This window comes from Drosophila montana, unplaced genomic scaffold, assembly GCF_035044405.1.
Source record: "Drosophila montana isolate Dmon_TW-CO22-7 unplaced genomic scaffold, ASM3504440v1 contig_3200_1, whole genome shotgun sequence".
NCBI classification, from domain to species: Eukaryota; Metazoa; Arthropoda; class Insecta; order Diptera; family Drosophilidae; genus Drosophila; species Drosophila montana.
The window spans coordinates 8,672,297-8,699,768 of NW_026998080.1; the positions used below are offsets into that span (position 1 = coordinate 8,672,297).

General features: G+C 40.2%; 3 protein-coding genes across 6 annotated transcripts in view; 2 read left to right on the forward strand and 1 right to left on the reverse strand.

Moving 5' to 3' along the window:
- Positions 1 to 379: 379 nt before the first annotated feature.
- FMRFa (FMRFamide) lies at positions 380 to 1,808 on the forward strand. The gene has a single exon (XM_064687681.1). The coding sequence runs from the start codon at positions 387 to 389 to the stop codon at positions 1,419 to 1,421; it is 1,035 nt and encodes a 344-aa protein (XP_064543751.1). The 5' UTR covers positions 380 to 386; the 3' UTR covers positions 1,422 to 1,808.
- Positions 1,809 to 2,234: 426 nt separating this feature from the next.
- Etf-QO (electron transfer flavoprotein-ubiquinone oxidoreductase) lies at positions 2,235 to 5,075 on the forward strand. Of its 2 annotated transcripts, none has more exons than XM_064687859.1 (6): positions 2,235 to 2,362; positions 2,553 to 2,617; positions 2,902 to 3,128; positions 3,193 to 3,764; positions 3,827 to 4,276; positions 4,337 to 5,075. In XM_064687859.1, exons 2-6 carry the CDS (start codon positions 2,590 to 2,592, stop codon positions 4,872 to 4,874), a joined length of 1,815 nt encoding a protein of 604 aa, XP_064543929.1. In that variant the 5' UTR covers positions 2,235 to 2,362; positions 2,553 to 2,589; the 3' UTR covers positions 4,875 to 5,075. The 2 variants fall into 2 exon arrangements, with proteins under 2 accessions (XP_064543929.1, XP_064543930.1); XM_064687860.1 differs by having other exon boundaries at positions 2,255 to 2,399.
- A 316-nt stretch (positions 5,076 to 5,391) lies between these two features.
- The window catches only part of Mef2 (myocyte enhancer factor 2), a 65,228-nt gene continuing 43,147 nt past the window's right edge, over positions 5,392 to 27,472 (reverse strand). The window contains exons 5-12 of one of the 3 annotated variants that reach the window (XM_064687857.1): positions 15,816 to 16,271; positions 14,605 to 14,808; positions 13,068 to 13,446; positions 12,063 to 12,193; positions 11,377 to 11,546; positions 10,838 to 11,280; positions 10,403 to 10,471; positions 5,392 to 9,654 (exon numbers count right to left, since the gene is read on the reverse strand). In XM_064687857.1, the coding sequence (XP_064543927.1) occupies positions 9,407 to 9,654; positions 10,403 to 10,471; positions 10,838 to 11,280; positions 11,377 to 11,546; positions 12,063 to 12,193; positions 13,068 to 13,446; positions 14,605 to 14,808; positions 15,816 to 15,869 (1,698 nt within the window). In that variant the 5' untranslated portion in view covers positions 15,870 to 16,271 and the 3' untranslated portion in view covers positions 5,392 to 9,406. Of the gene's footprint in view, positions 9,655 to 9,801; positions 9,849 to 10,402; positions 10,472 to 10,837; positions 11,547 to 12,062; positions 12,194 to 12,457; positions 12,557 to 13,067; positions 13,447 to 14,604; positions 14,809 to 15,815; positions 16,272 to 27,472 lie in introns of those variants that run through there. The other 2 variants (XM_064687855.1, XM_064687856.1) reach the window with 2 other exon arrangements.

Below are 27,472 nucleotides of genomic sequence, written 5' to 3' on the forward strand. Positions count from 1 at the left end.
CTGTTGTTGCTGCTGTTGCCTTTAATGCGCTTGGTTAACTTTTTACGCGCACATTCATATTTCGCTCTTGGCCAGGCGGATTATCGCATAAATATTGTTATGGTTAATTAGCGGGACACTTTGTCTGGCCGGGCAAACAAAAGGCGTTAAGACGCTGCCACCGGAGTAGCTGCTGCTGGTGCTGCCTGCTTTTTGCCCATGTTGTTGTCGTTGTTGCTGCCAGCTAAGTAAAATGAATGCGTTCATTGCTTTGGCCACGAGGGCGTTAATGTGATTAAAACTTGTAATAGATAATGCGCCAAGTGATTTAGTGAACACCTCATAATTATGTTCTCTCCCTCTCTCTCTCTCTCTCTCTTTTTCTCTCTCTCGCAGCACCTTCAATCATGGGCATAGCACTGATGTTCCTGCTGGCTCTCTACCAGATGCAATCGGCCATCCACAGCGAGATTATCGAGACGCCATCCAGCTACAATGAGAACTTGCTGCTGGAAGCTGCGGAGGAGCCCAATTCGAGAGCCGCCACGGCTGAGTCGGATCTGCTGGATGGACTGATGAGTACCGATCCCAATCCCAATGCCGAGCAGCAAACCGAACTGGAGTTCCGCTATCCGATCTCGGCCATTGGCATAGACTATGCCAAGAATTCGGTGGTGTTGCGCTTCCAGAAGCAAGCGCGCAAACAGAACTTCAAGTACGATCCGGACTACGAGATGAAGCGCAAGTCTCTGCAGGACAATTTCATGCACTTTGGCAAGCGGCAGGCGGAGCAGCTGCCTCAGGCAACCGGACCCGGCTACTATGAGGCGGTCAAGCGCGCCGCCATGGATCGCTATGGACGCGATCCCAAGCAGGATTTCATGCGTTTCGGGCGTGCCCCTTCGGACTTTATGCGCTTCGGGCGTGCACCCTCGGACTTTATGCGGTTTGGACGCGATCCCAGCCAGGATTTCATGCGCTTCGGGCGCTCCGATAACTTTATGCGCTTTGGCAGGAACCTGAACTTCCACGAGGAGCTGCGCAGTCCCAAGCAGGATTTCATGCGTTTCGGTCGCCCGGACAATTTCATGCGCTTCGGCCGCTCCGCGCCCACAGAATTTGAGCGTAATGGCAAAATGGACTCGAATTTCATGCGCTTTGGCAAGAGATCAGGTGGACCAGCCAAATTGACCAAAGCCCAGCTGCAGCTAAACAAATTGACAACTGCCGATGGCAAGCAGCAGCCAGCCGACGAGAGCAATCCCACGGACAAGGCCATCTCGATGCTATTCAACAAGCACCAGCAGCAAGAGCAGCAGCATGAGGGGCAGCAGCAGCAGGGCGGGCAGAGGCAGCCACAGGAGGAGCGGCAGCAGCTGAAGAGCAGCGCAGAGCAGAACAACTTGGACGAAGCCAGCGTGGAGCAGTTCTATGAGCCATAGATTCGCCCGCGCACATCACACTGTAAATATAAATTGGCCAAAATTGAACACTATGATAATTGTACTTAAAACTATATATGTACTTAAACGCATTATAGATATTGCAGAAGAAATTTAAAAACAAAAAAAAAGACAACTGTAATTTGAATTTTTAATGGGGCTGGATTAAAAATTCACCACGCTTTGATCTGATCATAAGAAAAACCAAAAAAAAATAAAATTTAGAAAACTCTAACCAAAGGTCATACACATACACGCACACATACACCAAAGCACATACTTAAGTGTAATATCGCATTCAAAATAAATTCAAAATATTAAATGTACTTCCCTAAATGCATTGAAATGTTGTGAACAATCTTTTAAATAAAGACTACTCGCTAACTATTGTTGGGTTTATCGTTTTGCGTTGTTTCGAATTTAAATTTAAGCTGGCATTGCCATTGACCTTAACAATTCAAATTTAAACTAAGCGATTTGTAGCTGGCGCCATCTGTTGTGCGGTGGCCAATACGGCAAACACTGCTGCGTGCAACAATTGTTTTTGTCGCGCACCAGCTGCTCGCGATGTGGCAACGCTGCATCAACAAGTTTTAGCTGGAGATGAGCTCGTGCCGGATTTTGCCAACACGGTGCAACATTGAATGTATGTTTCATGTGAATATGCAACATAGTCAATTATTTGGGAAGTATACATATAAATTTGTCATGATATCATTGGATGAATCTAGATAGATATATTTACTTTATATAAAGCAAAGTGGTTTGGCACAGCCGGTAAATACGCCGTCCGTTCGTGCCCAATCACGACACGCGCTCACCTCTAGCTAAAACAGCTGAATGTTGCGGTTGGCTTCTGTTTGCGCTGCCTCTGAACCTCGCGTTTGTTTTATTCCGTATTCAATTTGCAGAGGCCTTATTACCACAACGAAATCTCAACTGTGAGGAACAAATCAAGATCTTTGGACAAAATATAACGTATTTATATACATTAATTGAACTGTAGCCGCCGCATCAGTCAGCAAGTCTAAAGTCCAACTTGTTGCTTTGTTGGCGGCGGCGGCATTTATTGTTTTTGTTTCCTATCTACATAACAATATAAATAAATAAAATTCCCTTTGTGCATTATAGATTTTTCAATTAAACTTTGCTGGCCATAAAAGCGATTATGTCGGCCCTGCTGAAAATCCACAGAGGTGAGTTTCAACCAAAAACCTGTCAACCGATCTCAAAAGACAACAACAAACAATTCGGAGATTACATAATGAAAATGATTGAGATGCGAGACAAAAGACATTAATTAAATATAGGCGCAGTGATAAAGCACTTGGTCAATTTATATAATATTAGCTGGTCATCGAGTTGTAAAGTCCTCAGACCGTTCCTGCTTTTGTTCTTGTTGTGCTTCTTATCAGAGCTCTTATCAGCTTATGCAGCTTGAGTTTGATTAACTGTCGCATAATTTCTTAACTACGCCCAGTTCACAAGCTCTTTACGCCCGCCTTTGTGCGCAGCGTTTCGGAGGCAGCGAAATATCCAAAGATTACCACGCACTACACTCTGAATCCGCGCGAAAAGGACGAGAGATGGAAGGATGTGGACATGGAGCGTTGCGTCGAGGAAGTGGACATCGTCATCGTGGGCGGTGGACCAGCCGGCATGTCGGCTGCCATACGTGCGAAGCAGCTGGCTGCTGAAAAGAATCAGGTGAGCGAAGAATTCGCAGCTGTGCGAACCATACGATTCTTAATTTCTTCTTCTTGTTCGGCAGGAGGTACGCGTGTGCGTTGTGGAAAAAGCCGCTGAGGCGGGCGGTCACATACTTTCCGGCGCTGTCATCGATCCGATCTCGTTGAATGAGCTCATACCCGACTGGCAGGAGCAGGGCGCGCCATTGAACACGCCTGTCACCAAGGACACATTCTCTTTCCTCACTGAAACGGGTCGCTTTTCGATACCCGTTTTCAAGGGCTGGCCCATGGACAATCATGGCAATTATGTTGTGCGGCTGGGTCACTTGGTCAAATGGCTGGGCGACCAGGCGGAGGCTTTGGGCGTTGAGATTTATCCCGGCTGCGCTGCCTCTGAGGTGCTGTTCCATGAGGATGGCAGCGTGAAAGGCATTGCCACGAATGATGTGGGCATTGCCAAGAGCGGAGCGCCAAAGGAAACCTTTGCACGTGGCATGGAACTGCACGCGAAGACTACAATCTTTGCCGAGGGCTGTCGTGGCCATCTATCCAAGCAGATTATGCAACAGTTTGGACTTAATGTGGGCAGCGAGCCGCAAACATACGGCATTGGACTGAAGGAGGTGTGGGAGATCGCTCCCGAGCTGCATCAGTGAGTCTTCAACAAATAGCACACAAAATGAACAATTGACGTAACCCCAATCGTACCCTCAGACCTGGTCTAGTGGAGCACTCAATTGGCTGGCCCCTGGATCGCTTTACCTATGGTGGCTCTTTTCTGTACCATCTGAACGAACCCACGCCCACCATCGCAGTTGGGTTTGTTGTTGGTTTGAATTACAAGAACCCGTGGATCAGTCCCTTCCAGGAGTTCCAGCGCTTTAAGACGCATCCCAAAGTGCGCCATGTATTCGAGGGCGCCACTCGCATTGGCTATGGTGCACGTGCCATTAACGAGGGCGGTTTCCAGAGTTTGCCCAAGAAGCTGTCCTTCCCAGGCGGCTGTTTGGTGGGCTGCAGTGCGGGCTTCCTTAACGTGCCACGCATCAAAGGCTCACACTATGCCATGAAGAGCGGCATGCTGGCTGCTGAGAGCGCACTGGAGGCTATCAATGAGGGCACGCAGACAACAGCTGGCGTGGAGCCCATCAGCTATGCGGACAAGTGAGTTAGCAATATCTAACTTTATAGCTTACCTGAATTCGAATATATTTCCTATTATAGAATTAAGGAATCGTTTGTTTGGAAGGATTTGTACAAGGTGCGCAATGTGCATCCGTCCTTCCACAACCCCTTGGGTCTCTATGGCGGCCTTGTGTTGAGTGGTTTCTCCATCTTTATGGGCGGTCGCGAGCCCTGGACGTTGACTCATGGCCCGCAGGATCACGAAACGCTGCAGCCCGCCAATGTTAGCCAGCGCATTGTTTACCCCAAGCCAGATGGTAAAATCACCTTTGATTTGCTCTCTTCGGTGGCGCTGACCGGCACCAATCACGAGGGTGATCAGCCAGCACATTTGACGCTCAAGGACGATCGCATACCCGTCGATCACAATCTGGCCCTCTACGAGGGACCCGAACAGCGTTTCTGCCCCGCAGGCGTTTACGAGTATGTGCCCAACGAGGAGGGCGGCAATATGAGGCTGCAAATCAATGCACAAAACTGCATACACTGCAAAACCTGTGATATCAAGGATCCCAAGCAGAATATCAATTGGGTGGTGCCCGAGGGTGGCGGCGGACCCGCCTACAATGGCATGTAATCCCATCTATCTGTAAAGAGAGAGAAGCGTAGCAATTTTATAAGTTGTACCACAATTGCATTTGACTAGTTTGTAATTCATATAAAAACAAAAGATACTAAATTCAAAATTGCTCGGAAATTATTTTTAAAAATATGTAATTAATTGCGTAAGTTCAAAGAGAAAGTTTGCAATAAATGAAGTGTGAAAAAGTTAGTGAAATTCAGTTGCCAAAAAGGTTTTTTTTTATTTAAAAGTTTCTACTTTTGTTTAAAACATCAACTTAATAGGTAAATGTTTATTCCACAATCAATTTTTCAAAACCTTTCATATATTCAGTGCACGGATAAAACTTGTTTACATAGTATAATATATATATATATCATTATTATTTTTCATTGAATTTATCATTAGTTAGTTTATCATTGATGTTTTTCACCAAAATGGTAACTTAATTTTTTGTTCTTTTTGCCTAAACGTAATTACACTTACGAATCAGTTGTAAGTTATTTGAACAGAAATACATCGATGGTTATTATATATATGTATATATATATATATATATATATTATGTAATATCGATTTGGAGCGCATTTACATAGATAACTTAACTACATGCATATCACTTAATTTGTATAATTTAAACATATTCATTTCGCCTTATTTTTTTTGTTGTTTTTCTAATTTGTTTTAAGACAGCGCTCTAAAGGTTTTATAAACTTTTAAACGCTTTTTTCTGGTACCCAATCATAGCTTAATTTCTTGTTTAAACTTTATCTAATTGAATCTGTACGTATAATTTCATAGTTTGTGCTTTTGCGGGCTCTTCAATGATTGATTATCTGGACAACGAATTGCAACGAATGGAACCACGATATATATTTCATTGTTAACACAAATACTTAGACGAGAGGTGTCTGTCACATCGAAACTAACATATAACATTAACAACATTGAATATTATGATAATAAGAACACAAGTGACAACAAATTATAGTATCTATATTTCATCTAGCATAGTTGTGATTCATAAATTGACTCAATTGAATCGATAAAGTGCAGGTGCGCAATGTTTTCTCTGTAAATGGGTATATTGAATGCATAAAGTCTTTTGCCGTTTAACACGCATTTGCTTAAATTTCTACTAGAGTTTTTTTATGATCTGTATTCAGGTGCCACATAAATTCCCACACAACAGTGCATACTTTTAACATTCTATACTAAATACATCTATCTCGAGAACCAGTTTACACAGATGCTGCCTTTCACAAATATATCATTCCATTTTATTTATTTATTCTTCCTTTTGTTATGTTGTGGTCCCTGTGACCATAAAATCGCCAGCTATATAGTGCACTGCTCCGACCTCCTCATAGTAAAATAATCGTATATGTATATATATATGTGTGTATATATGTATGATCTCTTAAAGTATTCAAAACTTTTTTTATGCCAATTATATTTAAGCCAATTGTGTATTTTGTCTGTTTGTTTGTTTTTTGTACATGATGTGCTGCTCTTCTTCTTGAGTCATCCGTTTTGTTCAAGTTTCATAAATTTAATTTTATTAGTTTTAAAGCTTAGGTTTAATTCAATTTGTTTACGTTTGCATTAACTACATTCAATTTGTTTAAATAGCACAATTAACACCTGTATTGAAATATTTTTCACCATCAAGTTTTCTGTTTTATTTTTTTTTTCAGTATATATATTTTTATATTTTTTTTGGTTACATTTTCAGCAAGTGATCGCTGTTCAACATTTATGTTTTTCTTTTTTGTTCATTTAAGAGGCACTGTTTTTAAGGCAACACACTACAGAGTGAAGTTTCATTTACCAGGATTTTATTTACATTTAACCGAAAATTGTAAAACAACCAAATCTAGGGGAAATTTGGAAAAGTTCATTGCAAATTATAAGATAAAATCATTTTTTTTCCGGGTTAACATAAAAGAGGTACACATATTTAATTGTAACACTACATTCAACACTCACTGTACTTGGTAAATTAATTGTAAGTACTTTTGAGTACTTTCAAGTACTGCTATTAGTACTTTCGAGTACTTTTAAGTATGTTTCGACCATTGTTTACGAACAAGGGAGTTGCTATCCAAGCTTTTGTATTTCTTACTAGGGTAGGGAAACTTTTTGAAATTATTTATGATCAATTTGTCGGAATTCGCTTTTGAATGTTTATTAAATTTAGACTGAAGACAACTTCATCAAGATATTTCAAAAATGTCATCTAAAGAACTCGGACAAATTGGTTTCTCCCGCCTATTAAGGGGATGCTGCAAATGTTGAATACCCTTGCAGTTAATAAATTACCTTAATTATCATCTTCTCGGTATATTGCTAGAAAATATGTAGCCTCTGGCTACTTTATCTTATATATATACACATATGTCTATATACCTATGTACACACACATAGATAGCTCAGTTTTATTTCGTATATATATATATATATGTAAAGCTTGTTTGTTCTTCATCTTTGGGAAACCTGTAAAGTGTAAATGTTTATTGTTTGTGTTCATTTGTTGTGCATTCGGATCGTTAATTTCGCGCTATATAAAGTATGCACAGCTGTTACAGTACACAGCATACAAATAGAAGTACTGTTAAATTATTTGCATATGGTTTTTAATTTTTTTTTTCACTTTTTTTCTCGCATTTTTTTTTGTTTGCTTTCGATTTTTACAATTGGCTGTATAAAGTGCAACAGGTCATATTGTGTTAGCGCAAATATTTACAGAGCGCGTTTACCTTTAAAGTGTGCATATTTATGCATTTATTTAAATAAAAACAAAAAAATGGGCAATTGACATGTACACAGCCACGCCCACACATTTACTGCTAGCTGTTTAAACAATAAGAAACAAAACAAAAACAAGAGGAGAGGAAAAACCAATAAACAGCAACTGAAATTGTTTATAATCATTTTATTTAAATTATATTTTGTGTTTTGAGTTGTTGTTGTTGTTGTTGTAGTTGTAGTTGTTGTAGTTGTTGTTGTTGATGTTTTACAAACTGCATTTGAAATTGTAATTCGTAAATGTAAAAATACAAAATGAAACTTAAGGCGCAACAATTTGAATAGAACGCTTCAAATCGAACAGAAAAATTCACGTTTAAGTTAATTACAAATTATGACTTCGTTTTGCTTAGAATTGAAAGAGAATATATAAAGTCTATCGAATAAGGGAGGAGACGCGTTGCTTAAACCGAAATTATTACAATTACAATCAATTAATTAAATCAAGTATTCTTTCAATTACTTGCGCACACGCTCCCACTAAGACTTAGAGCTACATTTAAATTAGAAATTATATTTTAAAACCTAAATTAAACTGAGTCGTTGCATTAAATAAAATATATATATATAAATATATATATTTAATCAATTGCATTTTGCCAAGCGTTGTGTGTGTGTGTAAAAAACTGGTTTAATCATAAACATAAATTGCACTTTAATTAGGAAACGAAATTATGGACAAAATACAAAATAAATGGTGTTGAGTACATTTTCACGTGTGTGTGTGTGTGTGTGTGGGAGTGTGTGTGTGTTTTCTTTACTTTCAGGCGGATTTTACAATTGCGTGCTTAGTTTGTAAAACTTGACCCTCTCATAGTTATATATATATATATATATTCCTTATATATCATATCAGATGACTTGCATGCATTACGTATCTTTTAATTTTAATTAATTTTTAATTCAATTTTGTTTTTGTAGTTTTAAAACTTATTGAACCAAAATGTGTGTGTGTGTATGTATATATTGTGGGCATATGTACAAACATAAACGCATGTTGTGTGTGTGTGTGTGTGTGTGTGTGTGTGAGTTGTTGTTGTTGTTGTTGACTTAAAGTTAACATTAAATTGAATTAAACTAAATCAGCTCAACACACGCTAACAACTAACCAAGTGCCTGCAAAACCTTCCTTTCTGCTGCTTCTTTAATTATTAATTTATATAATTTTTTATGGTTTAATTAACTAGCTACGGCTTGCGCACAAAACTTACACATAATTTCATTTTATTTTTATATATGGGCGTATGTGTGTTTCTGTATAGTTAATTTCAAATTATAACTATTTACACATATACATATATATATGTGTGTGTGTATATGTAACTATAAGTTAGACAATAATTGTAGATATGACACTGTCACTTGTTTTTTCGCTTAAAATTTAAAACCAATAACAAAACTTGTCGCTTCCAGCTGACTACTCAAAACTATTGCACGGCTCTGGAAACGATTAATGTGCTCTGCTGCTGTTGTCGCTACTGCGCCTGATGTTGCTCTGGGGCATAGCCGACGGCCAGCTGCTGATTGTAGCAGTCGTAGCCGCTGCCACGCCCATAGCTGGACACATTGAGAAATGTGCGTTCCTTGCGCGGCGGCGGCGGCATCATGACCAGATCATTGTCGCAGCTGCTGTTGTTATTGTTGCTGACTGGCTTCTTGTTGCTGTTGTGATGTTGCTGTTGTTGTTGCTGTTGTTGTGGCTGTAGCTTATAGTTGCTTGAAGCAGCGCCACGTGCCGGCTATGTGCCCCAGCCGCCAGATATTCTTGGCCTTTTGTGATTGGGCGCATCGTAGTCGCTTAACTGTTGCTGTTGTTGCTGCTGATGTTGCTGCTGCTGTTGTTGTTGTTGTTGTTGCTGCTGCTGCTGCTGCTGCTGTTGTTGTTGTTGCTGCTGTTGTTGCTGCTGTTGTTGCTGCTGCACAGCAACTGCTGCTAGGCGCACATCCTGCTCGCTGCTGGGCGCACCTGCGTTCAAGATAATAAAATCTGTTAAACTATTAGTTCGAGCTGCACAGACTGTAAATGTGTGTGGCACGGGCGGACAGCGGGCGGGCGGGCTTTTTAGGGCCAGACGCAATGGCATTCAACGCCTGGCAACTTGCGGTTAGCGTGTGTGTGTGTGTGTGTGAGCATGTGTGTGTGTGCGTGTTAAATGAGCGCAAATATTAGATTCCGTTCAACTAGCGGTTAGTGAAGAAATCAAAACAACAATTCAGGCTTTGGTTAGTTATTTGGGCATTTCAATTTTCAGTGTTGTAAAAGTAAAGAAATTTGCTAGAGTTGAGATTCGGTCGTTGGTGAAACGTATTGCAAAATCATAAAATGATAGACAGACTTTGCTGGCAGTATGTGTGTGTGAGCGTGTGTGTGTGCGTGTCAGAGCTGATAAACAATCGATAAAGAGCGTAAAATTATTAGGAAAATACATAATCGATTAATTAAGACATTAATCGATTAATTATTATCGATAGCTGACAAAAGTTGATTGATAGCCAATAAATTTGTGAATAATTTTACTATTGGACCTATGGACTTTGCTTAACATTTGCTGGGGAGGCATCGATTACTCTTATCGATTTTGGTTATCGAATGCCCATCAGCTCTCGATTTTACATGTGTGAGCAATGCATGTCAAACGGTTTGAATATATGTGTGTGTGTGTGTATGTGCGTGTGTGTTTGAATGTTTATATCGTTTTCTTATGCATTTTGTTTGTGTGTTTTGGCCAATTTACCGGCAAAATTCCATCTAGGATTATGTCCCATAAGCGCGCGGTACTGATATCCTTCATACTTATCATGCCCTAAAAATTGTCATATAGTTGTTGTTGTTAATTGTTGGTTAATCAAAACGAACAAGAAATTTGGTGGCAGCAGCAAGAGAGTACAGAGAAATCGATCAATAGTTCGGCTGCAATGCCGGCTCATGCGGCGTATGCGTAACATTGCGCATTCGCCGCTTGAGCCAGGCACAAGATTTACATTTTTTTTAAATTTTTTTTTAGATAGCATTAAAAGACATGCCGCAAAAAAACACAATTCACAAAAAGATTGGCTCTAAATTAGTAGAAATATAAATTTTGTTTTTTTCTTTTAATTTGCAAGCGAAACTTCGCTGCGGAAAAAAGCTGACAGAGAGAAAGTTTGGTAATAGTTGAATTTGGACATACCTGGAGTCGGTGTTATGTGGCCGGTGGACGAGGGCCGCGAATTGGGCATGACCAGATGCTGTTGCGAATGACTTAGAACGCTCAGATTTGTGGCCTGATCGGCGCTGCCGTTTGTCCCACCACCCACGCCGCCGCCGCCGCTGGCTGTCAAGACGCCGGCGCCGCCCAGCTGTGTGATGGCATTGATGGCGGTCAGGACGCCGCCCGTTGTTGAGACATTGCTGCTGTTGCTGCTGCTGCTTGAACCGCTGCCCGTCGAGACGTTGCTATTATGCTGATGGCCGCCACCGCCGCCGCTGCCACCGCTGCCACCGCCGCCGCCGCCGCCGCCGCCGCTGGCGGAGAGATCACGTGGCGGCGATTGCGGCTCCGATTTGACCTTGATGGAGCCGGGTGAGGTGGCGGGCGGCGGTGTGCTATTCGAGACAGCCAGATGGGATAGACTGCAAGGCAGATTATGATGTTGGTCGCCGTTAAGTGTTTGCCTGCTGGGGCTGCTGCTGCTGCTATTCGCCGGGCTCGGGGCCTGGACTACCCACCTAGTGTGCTGCACGAGACCCTGATGCCACTGCGGCAGGCCCAATATGTCCGCGCTCATCGCACCCGATTGCGAAAAGTCCTGCGCCCCAAACGAGTAGCTCGCCAGCGGCGGCATCGGTGTCTGCAGCGTCACCACCGGCGTATTCAGCGACGTCTGGCTCTGGCGCTGCTGCAAATTTACCAAATATATCTCAGTTTTATTCATGAATATATCGATTTGGCCCCAGCACTATCTATTGCCACATAATTGTTCTCCTTAACTTTATAGTGTTGTAAACGAAAAGCACGCTTTTATAAAAACAAATTATATGATATTGTTCAGTGTTGTATAACGACTGCATCCTAAAGAAATGTCTCAAAGGGAATTTTTCAGAGTATAACGACTTCATTCTTAAGGTTGATCTCATATTTCATAGCGTTACAAAACGTAAGCATTCTATTTAAAAATTGTGCTGCTAAACGAAAGCATTCTATAGTAGAGTTCCAATGTAATATGCTTTAATTTTGTATAGTGTTGTAAAGTGTTGCATAGCAAGAAAAGTAAACTTCGAGCCTGTCAAGTTGCGACAAATACCCAAACTTGGGAATACCTCTATAAAATATCTTCTCGAATGCCCAAACGAACTCTTCACCTTCTTAAATATTTCTTACGATATGTAGACAACGCTTAAATAGGTGAACTTACATCTGCATAGGCGACATCGTCCGTGGTCGCCGACATATTCGGCGCTATGGTGGGCGGTATGACGACACGCAAATTGGAAGCTCTTCCATTCTGGCTGCCCGGCGATTGTTGCTTAATGGGCAAATGATGCGCTGCAAAAATGGGATTTTAATTGTTTAGTACGTTTCGTAGGAGTTGGCCCTGGCTGGTATTGAATCCGTCTATGATTATGTGTCGATTAGGGAGTAGAGGGGCGTGTAACACAGTTAAATCAGACTGGACTAAAACTCAGCTAATTGGATGGGTTATGTGAGAGTGTGTCTATGAGTGTGTGTGAGTGTGTTTGAGTGTGTGTGTGTGTGTGTGTGTGTGTTTGGGACCCTTGATTGTAATATGAATATTGTCATTATGCCCACCTATGCCAGGACTGGGACCTGGACTGGGTGATCCCACAAGCGGCGAATGTGAATGTGGATAACCGTTTGACATCTCCAACATGGTACCCGATGGATAGACTAATGTATGAAATATATAAGAATATATGCAAAGGTTTTAATCAGTTTATCTCCAAAAAAAAAAAAAACAAAAAAACAATAACAAAACACTTTGAAATCAACAACAAAAACAACAAATTGCAGGCAATGTTAGAGATTAGATAAAGTAAGAAATTCTCAAATAGTCGAGACTGTATTGTTAAGTCGAAATTAGCTGCCTAAACGACGAGTTGTGCATGCAATAAGTAACGAGTTTAAAGGTTAATTAAATGGTTAAACTGCTCTTCGAAACGAGGGAAGGGGGGGTCTGGTGTAAGAGAAACAAAATACAAGTCACAAAACAGAAACAAAATAATAAGTATTAGCGAGTAGCGATTAACGAGTAACGGGTAACGAGTAACGAGTTGCGATTAACGAGTAACGAGTAGCGAGTAGCGTTTAACGAGTAACGAGTAACTCGTTAACTCAAAACGTGAAACAGCAACAGAAATAGAAATAAATGAAAATTGTGCACCCGAGACACTGTACTAACTTATTAAGGACATCCCACCTGAATCCGTCTCCGAACTCGATGGACGTGGGCTGATGTTTGTGTGGGACATTTGTGGGCTGGCCTGCAGCAGATTCTCACCGTAGGAGCCCGGCACTGGCACCGATACTGGCATCGTATAGCTTGTATTTGGCATGGCTCGATTCGGTGCACCTCCACCGCCGCCGCCACCTCCGCCGCCGCCGCCGCCGCCGCCACCGCCGCCCCCCGTAACACTGCCAATAGCCATTTGGTTGCGCTGCATCATATTCTGAAATTCCTCGTCGATCTTATTGTATTTGGCTTCGGTGCGCGGGGTGAGCGTATAGTCGGCCTCCGCTTCGGGTGAATCCGGTGACATGACGCCGTTTTTGTTCTCCTTCTGCAAATGACAACCAGAGAAAGAGAAAGAGAGTCAGTTTGTGTAAGAGAAATTGTGTATGATGTGTGCAGGGGCGTGGCGAAGGGGGGGTGACAAGTACTCGTAATTGGCCGTGCCTGGGCTGGGGCTGGGGCGAGGGGCGATGGCGGCGTGCGCACTTGGCACTTGACACGTCGCCGCTCTGTTGATGTGCTAAATTATGTAAATCTTGTCTACGCTGAAATGCTCTGCACGGCATTAACATTACAAAACAATTTAAAAGGCAGCAAACAAAAGACAGCAACAACAACAGCAACAACAACAACAGCAACAACAAGAACAGCGACAATGTCCGCATTAGAAATGCAAAATACATTGGCGTCTCCTTCAACCCCGCCCCCGCCCGCGCCCGCGCCACCGTCACCATCCGCTTCCGCTTGGCCCTTTGCCTTATAATTTCTTTGTTGTTAGGGCCCAAACGAAACGTTTTGTTGCTCAGTTGCATAGCTATTGTTGTTGTTTGTTGTTGTTTTAATTGTTGTAGTCGTTGTTGTTGTTGTTTTGTTTATTGCTTTGTTTGTATTTTCCGCGTGGCTGCTGCGCTTTTCACAGCTCACTTGACATTTAATAATTTTATGCAAGCGCCGCGCGATAAATATCGATAACGATAACCTACGAGTGCGCTTATAGCGAGTAAATACTGAAGAGTAGCCCGCTACGAGTAGCGAGTTAAGGCTGACGAGTAGCGAGTGATGAGTATTGAATAGTTAGTAGCGAGGAGCGAGTAAAGAGTATCAATAGCGAGTAAAGACTGACGAGTAGCGAATAACGATTATCGAACAGCAAGTACCGAGTAACGCGAAACGAGTAGCGAGTAACGAGTATCAATAGCGAGTAGAGACTGACGAGTAGCGAGTATCAATAGCGAGTAAAGACTGACGAGTAGCGAGTAACAATTATCGAACAGCAAGTACCGAGTAACGCGAAACGAGTAGCGAGTAACGAGTGTCAATAGCGAGTAGAGACTGACGAGTAGCGAGTATCAATAGCGAGTTGAGACTGACGCGTAGCGAGTAGCGCGTAACGAGTATCCATAGCGAGTAGAGACTGACGAGTAGCCAGTAACGAGTAGCGAGTAACTAGTATCGAATAGTAAGTAGCGAGTGTCGAGTAACTCACCTCAATGATATTCTTGTTGGTCAGCGACTCGTGCGGCTCATTGTATTCGGTGTATTTGAGCAGCACACGATCCATATCGGTGCTGGCATACTGATAGAGCTTATTGCTGGACGAGAAGATGATCAGCGCTATTTCGCAGTCGCACAGCACGGACAGCTCGTAGGCCTTCTTCATGACGCCGAACTTGCGCTTGTTGAAGGTCACCTGCGGAGAAAAGACACAGCGAGCGAGATGGAGAAAGAGAGAGAGGATTGGTTAGTAAAAATAAAAATATAAGTTAACAAAATTGTTCGGAATTGGCTGTTCAAATATTTATGCCAAATGTAATTAGAGGCTAGCTTTACAGTCTACCACGAACTGCGATTGGTAATGAATCGATTATGGCCAAGTCAAGGCCAGAGGGGCAAGCTGTTCTTGTTGTTGGCTATCGAGGCAGCCAGTTATGACGCGTTTACGACTTGGTTAGGCATTAACCTTTACGATGCCACAAATGTCCTTTGCACGGACGAGTGCCAGCCGCCCGGTCACGCACATCATGGGCGAGTGGTTCATTTGAATCAAAGCAACAGGGCTACCAGGCAGCCAACAGGCAGTTAATGTGACTGTTCGATATAAACTTGTTCATAAAATGAGCTTGATCTGGTTCTAATTAAGTTAAAAGCTGCATAAAATAGGTGCTAAATGCTTTCAACAAGTTCATAGAACTGTTTAGAAATAGGTAAAGGAACATGTCAAGTGTGGAACTGATTAAGAAATGATCAAAAGAGCTAAGAAAGTTTCCTATTGGAACTAGTTAAAGCGAGATGAATAAGTTAATCTGCTTAAGCTCAAAACTAAGCTACAAAATATTGTTACAGAGTTTATGTAAGGAACTGTAGCGCGTCAAATGCTCAGAACTAGTTCATAGAACAGTTATGAAACAGTTTAGGGAATATATTAAGCTTTAGACTAACTTTGAAATGAGCAAAAGAGCTGAGTAAGTTTCTGATTGGAACTAGTTAAAGCGAGACAAATAAGTTCACCTGATTAAGGAACTGTAGCGCGTCAAATTTTTTGAACTAGTTCATAGAGCAATTAAGAAGCAGTTAAAGGCGCATATCAAGTCTGGAATTGACTTTTCAAATGAGACAGCTGAGAAAGTTTCCGATTGCAGCTAGTTAAAGCTGAGCTTTAATTACTTTAATATTAAGTATACGCAGCGTTTGACTCACCTGTCGATTGCGTTCATCGGTGATGCGTGATATCTGAATTTTTTTGCGACCCATGGCAACAGATTTCGATTTGATACGCCCAAATGCTGTTGACAATAATAATATTTCCTTTTTGCTGTTGCTGTTGTTGTTTAACTTCCTGTTGCCGCTGCTGTTGTTGTTGTTGTTGCTGTTGTTGTTGTTGTTGTTGGCTTAAATGTAAGGCAGCAGTTGCCTTACTCCTTGTTGTTGCTCTGGCAAACGTTGGGCATATTTGATATACATATAACGCGCTCTCTCTATATATATATAGTTGGCTCTGTATATAACTGCTGGACGGCTTCTCGAAACGGCAAAATGTTTGTTTTGTTTGTTTGTTTGTTTTTATTTATTTATTTATTGTTTGCTCTTGTGATTGTTTTGTTGTATGTTAAATAAATATATATTTGTTGCAGTATAAAGTGTATTCTCAGGTATCTGCAAAGAGAGAAAGAAGAGGCAAATTAATATGCATATATAAACAGGTGAACAGGTGAACATCAACTATGGCGGCCAGCGAGTAGCCAGCATTGAGCCTAACTCGGATTTAACCCACTTGGTCGCTGACTTCAAAAGGTTCGCCTGGTCGAGCAGACAGGCGGGCGCACAACTTGTTGACGCTTCATTGGCCACGTGCCGAAAGTTCAATGCACCGCCGCCGAGACCAATATTTGGGTCCAGCCCGCTGACCCATTTTATGGGCGTGTTCGGGTGTGTGAGTGTGTGTGTCCCTATTAGGCAGATTACTTGAATTAATTTATCGGCTGCTGCTGCTGCTGCTGCTGCGTTCTGGCGGCAAGCTCATTGACCATTGCATATCCTTTATTAGGTTTTTTTTTCTATTACTTTTTTTTTTTAACTTGGCGTTAGCCTTCGGCCTTTATTATACGTGGCTCGCTGGACAAACTCTCACGCGTGATTAGCCTGCGCACGCTTTGATGTCCTTCAGGTGTCACACACACACACACTTACATAAAGACACACACACACACACTCATAGACACACGCAATCAGTAGGCTGTCCACGCAACACACGTTCTTTAACTTATTTATTTATCAAAGGACGACAAAGCTAGGAACTAAAGTGAAAATTGAAAACTTTTTGATTTTCTTTTAAGAGCAGAAATAAAAAAAGTAAACAATCAAAAGCTTTACGCTTTGTAAAGTAATATAATATAGTACAAAATTATTTATTTTTTATAATGCTTTAAAATTTGCCAACTATTCGCATAAGAAACATCATGAAAATTGTGTTGCCTGCAGATAAGGATAAGATCTGAGATTCTCTTGAGATAAAACTCGATCATATTAAAGGCTTTCATTCATTTTAACATTATTTAAAAACTTACTAACAGTTGTTACTAACATGTGAATTGTCTGCTGTTGAGCTGTTAATTACATATGCTGAAACTGTTAAAGTTAAAGCAAAGCGCTAGCTGTTATTAACATGAGATAAACTATCATACTCTACTGTTAAGCAGATGACATGCTCTTAACATCATTGGTTCGTTCTGTTTTGCACCGTTATGTTAACTGCGCACGCTTACATTGCTATGATCTATTTTACTCCACTGTTAAGCAGATGGCAATGTCCCAACATCATTTGCTCGTACTGTTATGTTAGCTGTGCACTCTTACAAACATTACCATAAACTGTCATACTCTACTGTTAAGCAAATAACATGCTGTTACTAGCAGTTGTTCATTCTGTTCTGCACTATTATGTTAAAAGTCTACTTTAACGAACATTTCCATGATCTGTTAAAGTTCGTATAGTAATAAAAAATTTAAAGCTGTCTGTCTATTAACATTGCCACGCTGTTGCCAAATGGCGTGCTGTTCTCTGCAATTGACAGTTGTTATTTTTAAGCACATAGTTTATTTTTGGCACACACTCCTTAATATACCCATTTTTTGTGGCACTCAACTACAGGATATAAAATACAAGAGACGCCTGCGGCTACTGGCAAGGCACGTGTCACAAAACGCGAGCAACATCTCAAGAGCAGTCTCCAGTAGTCGATACACGGCAATGTGTGTGCGTGTGCGAGTGTGTGTGTGCGTGTGTGTGTGTGTTTTTTTGTGCGTCTGGCTGTGTAAACATGGCAATTCTTGTTGCTCGCCACGCTGGAGCTGGCACGGCGGGAAAGCGCAAATTTCCGAGTGCGAGTGCCGGAAATCGAGGCAGATGAATTTCAATTGCTCCGCTTCGTCCCGGCTGTCGTTTGTCCTTTTGTCGCCAGCTTGCTTGGCTTGTTTGTCCTCCGGCCAGGAGAAAGCGGCTGCCAAGGCAACGTTTGCTTAGAAATGAGCAAGCCTCACGCAGCAACAACAACAACAAGAACAACAAGAACAACAATAACGACAACGACGACCTACGCAATATGTTTCAGCTTTCAACCCTGGCCAGCCAGCTGGGGTGAAAAATTTTGTTATTGTGGGCTTGGGCCCGGGCTTTTGGGGCATGAAAGTGAACTCCACGTGCGGCAACCTTGACGTACAACCAAATAGGGGCACAGGACTACTACTACCCGAAAAAAACGAAAAAAATAAAAAACCCCAATACGACAATGATTATGTGGAACGTGCGTGCGTTTTGTATATTTCATTATTGAACCAAGAGATATACCAAAAGTTTGGAAGACGAACGAGTTTTTGTGTGCCAATGAATCGATACTCTGTTGATAATGTGCAGATGACGCGACGATCTGAGCTGATAAATGCAATACATATACCATATACATATATATAGTATAATATACTGAGTACAATAGAAGCTGACCACTTAGTTGCGAATAAAAGCTTCGACTTAGTCATTGTAGCTGTTGGGCAGCGGGTTCTACGACTATTAGTCAGATAGAGTCGCTTTTTGCAAATGCATATTACGCATACGCAACGTTGCACACAGTGCCAGACAATTGTGGACGCCCACGTGAGCGTGGGCATAGAAACTTGTTTACTGGCAAATATTTCCAGCTAACTGAAAGCAATTAAAAAACATAATTAGTGTGGCATAGGACAGGTGAAAACATAAAAGTTGAAAACGAGACGTGGGCAAATTTAAGGTAAAAGTTTCTTTAAAACTAAATCGTAGATTTGAGTAAAGAGAACTATTTGAGAAGGCATTAATATATATATAAATACATATGCATAATGCCTATAAGCAAATCGAATAAGTATTTGATAAGGCATATACTTATGGTGTCTACTGTAATCTTTAGAGTTTGACACGTGCCAACAGAAAGAGGATACAAGAGAATGAGAAAAAGACTAACATATTTATAGATTAACTAACTTAAACTTAGTTTTAAAAAGAGAACTATATTTTGCCTAATCAAAGAGAAAACTCTCTAAGCCCAATCAATAAAAATATATTTAGTTGACAAACAAAAAGTTTTCTTTCCAATTAAAAACTGTAGAAAATTGAACGCATAATCCGTTTTTGGGGCCAACGACAAATATTTACACTAATCAGGCAAACTCTATGAACTCAAATATTGATGTGCTGTGCTTAATGCTGATCTCTTGTGGGCATAAACAAAGGCGGCATTGATATGGGTACCTTTATAAGGCATTAACCGCTGAGCTATGGTCAGACGCAAAGAGCGTCAAATGTTACTCAGTTCATATTTTTAGTGAAAGGGCGTACGATAAACAAAGAAAAAAAAAAAATAAAACACAAATAAAAATGAAACTAAACGCAATAAATCGAAGCTCAACCTCCGAGCGCGATAAGGACCCGCATCGAAGCCCCAAGCAGCAGCAGCAGCAGCAACAACAACCACAGCAACAACAAGAGCAACAACCACAGCAACAACAACAACAACAACAACAACAACAAGAGCAACAACGGAGAGAAATGCGTCACATAAAAGCACAAAAACATGAATAATTGAAGCTGCTTAGCGGTTGGACAGGCCAGCGTGTGCCAAGGCAGGGAGGAAGGGCGGCAGGGTCGAGGGGCGGGCATTTGGGGGGCAGCTAGCAATTAAAGCATTCAACCAACACGCGTGTGTCTAGTTGTGTGTGTGTGTGTGTGTGTGTGTGTGAAATAAGCAGCTTATTAAATGCATTAATTAAAATGTGCGATTCGAATCGAATTTCCATGTAAATATTTGAAATTTAATAAACAAAGCGAATGCAACACGAGCTCAACACACGGATACAACATCAAAGATACTAATACAGACAGAGACACACACGCGCGCGCACACACACACACGCGCGCTCAGCTCATCATGCGCTTGAATTACAAATTTATAGCATACTTTTGCGCGTCAGTTGGGAATGTGAATGTATCGAATAGATCCTTAATTTGCAATTATTGATTTTATTTGCTGATTTGCAAATGTGAATTATATTTCTATTATATTTGTATTTGCATTTAATTTGATAACAAAAATATATATATAGGAATGCAATTTATTTAAAATATGCAAATTTAGCAAATATAACAGAAATTCGAATTGGAAAATTGGCGAATTCATGGAACTAAAGACAAGCTGTTTAATAAATAAAATATTTAAAGAAATATATAAATGAAAAACAAGAAATCGGAACCTAGAGCACTAGAGCATATCATTTAAATTTTTGTTATCTAAGAAATAAAAAACTCACGCTCTTGACGCTAACAAGTTAAATAAGATAGTTCTCTTAGATTACATATTTATCATTAAAATTAATAATTGCATTATTACTACTACTTATTATGATTATTATTATTATTGCGATAAAAAAAATAAGAATCTACCTTTCGACCAATCGTTCCTATGGCCGCTATATGATATAGTAGTCCGATCCAGCTGAGAGACAAGTTCGCACACAGACAGACGGAGGGACAGAAGGAGGGGCGGACGGACGAGCGGGTGGATAGACGAACATGACTATATCTAGTCGGCTGAAATTATGCTTATCAGGAATTTATATATACTTTATGGGGTTTGCATATGTCTCCATTTATGCGTTCAACATTTCATGACACAATTATAATACCCTCTATAAGGGTATAATAGGGTATAGTTGATTATTTATTTAATATATTTCTCGCCTAAAATATGCCAACTCTTAGCTACTTCAAGTATTTAGTTCCATTGTTTAAGCAATATATTTTGCTATAGTTTTTTTTTTGCTATTCGATTTTATTTATTTGTCTTTGGCTTTGGCGCAGCTGCTGCTGCTGCTTCTTATCAATGCGGTGGCCTTATCAAAATCTGCATTTGCTGCGGCTGCTGCTGCCGCTTGCCACTTAGCTGCTGGCCAAGCGATTAGATTGCCAAAAGAAAAAAAAGTGCTCAAGAGGCGGAAAAAACGAGAAAGAAAAAAACTAGGCAGCAATAAATCAAAATAGCACGTCACAGGAATGCGCTTGTGTGTGTGTAGGTGTATAGGTGTATAGGGTGTGTGTGTGTGGGTTTGTTTTGTTAACCAAAAAACTAACAACAACAACAAAAAAGTAAAGCTAGGCTAGGTTGCACAAGTGCTAACAGTGACTAATTGCAGGCAGGCGGCACGTGAGCTAATCAACCCGGACACAGGCGGTGGCAAGTGCGAAAAAGTGTTCTGGCCCGGGGTCAAAACTTAACACAGTTTGTTGCTGCAACAATTAAACAGTTGCGGTGTTGCAGCTTGCCGCTTGCCGCTTGACTGGGTCAGCCGCACTTGAGCACAGCCCACAATAAGACAGCGAAACCAACAGCCAGACAAAAGAAAGGAAGGAAGGAAATTAGAGACGCGATTTCTGCAGACAGCAAAAAAGGATGCGTCGCTTGTGGCACCTGCTGCAGCTGCTGCAGCATGTGTGTCAAGACTTTCCGTTGTTCTGCTCGTTCTTGCTGGCAATTAGAAGCTGGCCGCACATTTGCGCCATTTTTAATTGGCCCAAAAGTTAGCTGCCAGAGTAGCTGGGACAAAGCCAAAGCTGTAGATCATTAGGCAAATGGCCAAAGAAAGTGCTCAAATAATAAAGAGGAAATGCGAAAGAGTTGCCTTAAGGCAAGTAAAGATCTTTGCTGCGTCTCGCTTTGCCTTTTGCTTAAACGCCTTTCTATGCGATTCTCAAACTTTCAATTGAGGCAAACTGAAAAGTGTTTGATTGAAAGTTGAAAGTTTTTGTTTGGGTTTAATAAAATCAATATTTATGTACTCTCTCTCTCTCTCTCTCTCTCTCTTTCTATGAATATTGTGTCTTTTATATAGTATATGATTTATATATATATATAAAGCCTATATACACTCCATTAGCAACTAAAGTTGTGCTCAAGTGATTCACTTTTTTTGTTGCTTGAATTTCGTGGTTTTCTTTCGATGAGGCATCTTAAATTAATAACATTAAATGTATCGCCCGCAATTAGCAACAATTTGTTGTTGTTGCTGCTGTTACGATTTACTGCAAGTAATTTATGCAAATTTTAAACTTTTCCGTATTATTTTGGATGAATGAACTTTTGAACGAGTTGGAAAACCAGTTGTGAAGCTGCTATCGCAGCGCTCACCGGCAGCATTTGACATGACAATCACATTCACACACACACACACACCCAGGCACACACATTGCCGGAGACCTTTCATGAATTGCAGTTTTATGGCAGCGCCAAAAAAAAATAAAAAAAATAATAATAATAATTAAAAAAATTAAATAATAAACTCAAATTTATGAACACGTTTGCCGCAAAAGTTAGCAATATTTTATACATTTTTGTTGATCTTGGCTCAGCTTTTGGCTTTATAGAGTTCAGTTTTTGGCTTCGCATCACAAACCAAATTCTCGCCCAAAAGCTTGCCGCATTTCACTTTCGTTCTGTCGGAGATTAATCAACTGTTTGGGATTGGGGTCTGCGTCTGCATCTGGTTAGTGTTAATGTGAGCCAATCAACGCATTGTTCGAATCGTAAATCTTAACTTAATTAACGACACGCGCAGCGCCGCGTTTTAAAACGCGCCTGAAACGCGTCGTTGCCGCTGCCATTGAGCCGCAGCGAACACATTTGATTTTAGTTCCGCCCTTTCGATGACATTTTTGATTTGGATTTGAAATGGAAACCGTTTCGAAATTGGAGATCAGATGTAAGAGAAATTTGTAGAGCTTCAGTGTGGATATTTAGAGAGCAGAGCAAGATAACATTAAGCGCCTGCCAGTTATTATCTTAGATCTGGCAGTCTAGATACTTTCTTTTATATCTCTGTAAAAAGAGGTTCTTTTGAGCTAGATATAAAGAAAATATACGCAAATATGATAGGGAGTGGTAAAATATATATTCAATATATAAACTGAAGCACATATCTTGATGTAAGACGGAAAGAGTTCGTGAATTTAATATTCTCTAGTTTTCGCTAACAGTCTAAATATTTCCCTCAAATGTATTTGAATAAAGATCATGGATAATGAGATTGAGGTCTATCGGATGGTAAGCAAATAAATTGAATACTAATTTTCCACGATTTTTCCACACTTGCCGGTGGGTTTTCCCCGTCTTAGCGTGAACCTCCAATACTTAAGGTTACTACAGTTAAAATTTCTTGACAATTTAGGTTTAGGTTTAGGCTGTGCGTTGATCAATCAATAAGTCCGTAAGGACAAATAGTTTTAAAAATAGGGATAAATAATAATATAAAAGAAATATGCTACAAGAACTTTGGCCAAAAGAGAAAAGAGAAGATAATATAATTGAAAGCGATTCGCTACATCTATAGTCTATACTTTAGTTTCGTTATCTATTTTGCAACTGGCAAACATTTTTCAATTGCATTAGCAATGTTTCGATAACAAGAAGACACCTGAGAGTCTAGGTTCCTTTCTTTCTTGTTTTTTGCCAAACACGCGTCCTATGCTAAAGCAGAGCCCCTGCAGAGCTAAGCCCCCTCTCCCTCTCGTTTCCAACAAACATTGGACTGCTGCAGACTGTGCTATGTTATGATATCTTATCTGTACACACACACACGCACACACACACACACACACAAGCGTGAGAGTTGACTCGAAGCGGAAGAGCATGCAGAGCAACAAAAAAAAATAAAAACAATAAGATCAAATATAATAATAATAATAATAATCATTAAAATGTGACACAATCGCAACAACAAATTCATAAAAACTCAAAGAGCCCAAAAACAATTTGCCAAATATGTATATACATATATACATAAATATATGTATATATATATATACATATATGTGCGGGCACCTTTTTAGTGCGTTTTGATAAGAACAAAAACTCTCGCTCTCATTTGAGATAGTGCGACAACAACAACAACAACTACAGCAAGCCTTATCTTAATAATTTGTAGAGCGATAGAAAAAAAAATTCGATTGCAAATTTTGTTATCAAAAAAAAAAAAAAAAGCGACAGCAAATAAATAAAAAAATAAAGCAGCAAAAAGAAAATCAGTCGAAAGGCAGCCGCACTTCAAACTTTTTGCCAAATTATTGATTGATAACAAGAATTCGTTTCGCTCGTTTTCAGTTTTTATTTCCACCTTTTTTTTTTATTTTCTTTTGCTGTTGTCTTTGATAGGAGCAGCGCTCAGCTGGTGGCCTAGGGCAAAGGTTTTGTCTTTGTGCTGCGTACGTGAAATCCCGCTAAGCTGGTCAAGTGACCGCCCCCCAACCCTCCCCTCTCCCCTCATCCCGCCCAACATTAAGGCTTGCCTTTAATGGTATCCGATGACCATTATCTGGAGGACAAGCTTAAATAACTTATTGAAAATGATTTTTATTGATTATTATTTAATATGCTTCACAGCGAGAAAAATGTAGATATTTTAAGAAAATATTTGGGGCCTTTTTTTTAATAGTTAAAGTTTCGATTTGTTTATCGTTTTTTTGATAGACTTGAACGTATTCATTTGATGAGAATGTTTTTTTCATCTTTACAGAAAAGGGTTTAACAGCTTCTTTAAATTAACATCATGTTACGCATTTAACAGTGTTTCGTTAACAGTGTGACGTGTAACATTATAGAGATAAATGTTAGAGAAAATCAAGGTACAATAAAACAATTAAACTTATATATAAGCAGAGGACTCAAGGAATAAGATTTACTTGACATTTCAATTGAAGGTCAAAGTTTATACGAAAAAATGTCTCAATTCAAAGATCAAGCTACAGCAAACTCCTTCCAGCATTGTCTAAAAAAAAGAAACTCCATTTTTTGCACAGTGTAAACAAGTGTATATATGATAGTTGAACTGGCATTTACTTCTGTAGGAAAGACCCCTTCTACTACTTATATAGGTGTACCAAGTGTTGGGGCACTACTTGGAAGTGCAATGTCTCATGTCCCGTTGGGTTGATAAGGCAAACAAAGTCAGAGGCAAGATTTTGCATGGCATTTAAGAAAGCCCTGTAAAAATGCAGCAAACAAACAGACGGACGGGGCAATTATCAGAGCCCGTCAAGTCAGTCAATCAGTCAAATAGTCAATCAGTCGGTCAGTCATTAAGTCATACGGTTTGTCAATTATTCAATATAAGCAGCAATAAGAACTACATGCAAAAGAAAGAAGCGCTGATAACGTGTGAAGCAGTGGAAATGGATTTGAACTTCGCTGGAAGCGCCGATTCTACATATATACATATACACATATATATGTATATATACATGGCTGTGTGTGTGTGCATAAGTAGATGTATGTCTCTGTGCTCATATGTATCTGTATGGTATTGGCTGCTTATCAGTTTTGGCAAAAGTCGACACAAACACACACACACGCACACGCACACACAGGCTGGAATTGAGCAGATGTTTGTGTGGGTTTGAAACATTTGAGCATTAAATGCAAAAAAAAAGAAACTAGAAGAAGAAGGTAAAAAGAAAAGTAAAAGGTGTCTCTTGTTGTTGTTGTTGTTGTTGTGCGTGTGCCTGGCGATATCTATAAGAAATTTGATTGCAGTGCGCGCTGATAGACGAGATGACGTCAGAGCGCGTCGAATAAATGAAGTAACTCGCCTAATTTAAACGTCACTAAATTATAAAACCCTGAGAATAATATAATATCTTCTTAAAATATCCCCAAAGATTTGCTAATTTAAATAGAATGAAAAGAAAAATGTAATTTGAAACTTACATGTTTTACAAATTTCTCAAAAGTTGCCTTTTAATTGAGCAAAAATGTTGTCATAATTGTTTTCGGTTTTGTTTACTTTTTGGTTTCATTTGCATTTATTATTATTTATTATTATTTATTTATTATTTCTTTTTGCATTTAAAAATGTCTCAAAATTTGCATATAGAATAAAATTTTTGTAGATGCGGCGCTCCAAAATAAATCGTTAAATTTGTCCCTCAAAAAATTGTCACAATTTGCTGTACACAAAATTGCATTTGTATTTGCTTAACTTGAATTGGTTCAAGTATTATTTATTTATTTTTTTGTTATATTTCTTTTTATGATATATTTCTTTATGTTTCTTTAGCAAACAAACACGATTGATTCAGGTCTTTTATTTTGGTTTTTAAAACAAATTTTAATTGTTATAAGTGTAAATATTTATAAACAGAATTAGAAATTGGCAAACACGGGCTGGGGGGCTGGTGGTGTTGTTGGTAGGTTGGACGGCGAGGGGCGACAGGCGCCGCGCGAAATAAAAGTTAAAAATAAAATGTTATAAGTGGCAAACGCATTGTTTTTATTTATTTATGTTTTTGTATTTATAATTCGCTTTCAAAAATGTATTTTTGGAAATAGATACGTCAAATTGTTTATAGATTGGAGTAAAAATAAATTATAGCGCGCAGCGGCATAATTCGCCTCATTTGCTTCCACCTTTTATTATTATTCGTATATTTATATTTATAATTTTTTTTGATTTTTTTTTTAATTGTATTTTGGTTGTGTTGTGTCCCCCAAGTGAATGAAACAATCGCGCAAGAAAACGCGGAACAAGCGCGAACGAAACGCGGAGATCTGAAACCTAAAGAAGCGGCGTTGCGAACGCGTACGAACGTACTGACGGATACGCAGAGCCGTTGACGTAGTCGCACGGCGCACAGACACACACGGATACACGTACGGACGCGTATCTATCGGTATCGGTATCGCTCTGCATGCGTGTGTATATGCATGCGCGTGTGTGTGTGTGTGTGTGTGTGTGTGTAACGAGCACGGTTACGCGTGTGTCCGTTGGCTCGCGAATGCAGTGAGGATGTCGAATGAATCTCGTAATATTCATGTTCTGCCCGAACAAGCGCAGCCCGCACACACATACACTCACACACGCGCGCGTGGAGCGCGCTCTGAGTGGGCAAAAAGCTCACCCATACAAACAGCAGAGGCGGCATTCTAACGGGGTCTGTGCGTGTATTAGTGCAACAGAATTTGGTTTTGTGTAACAAAATATCCCACACACACATTGACACACACAGCTCGCTCGCTCGCTAGCGCCCACTCTCTCGCCCTCTCTCTCTCTCTTTCCATCTCGCTCTTTCTGTTATACGCGCGCTCTTGCGCTGGCTCACTCACTCATTTGGCGCGCTGTTTTTGCACTCAGGAGCGCGCAGTCGCTTTGCCTTTGAGTCATTTTTATGAGTCTGCCTGAGTTTACACTCGAAACGAAAGCAAAAGCCTCTGCTTGGCCAGAGGAGCAGGCGCAAACAAGAAACATATGGTTTTTGTTTGCGCTCACTCATGCACACCCACACACAC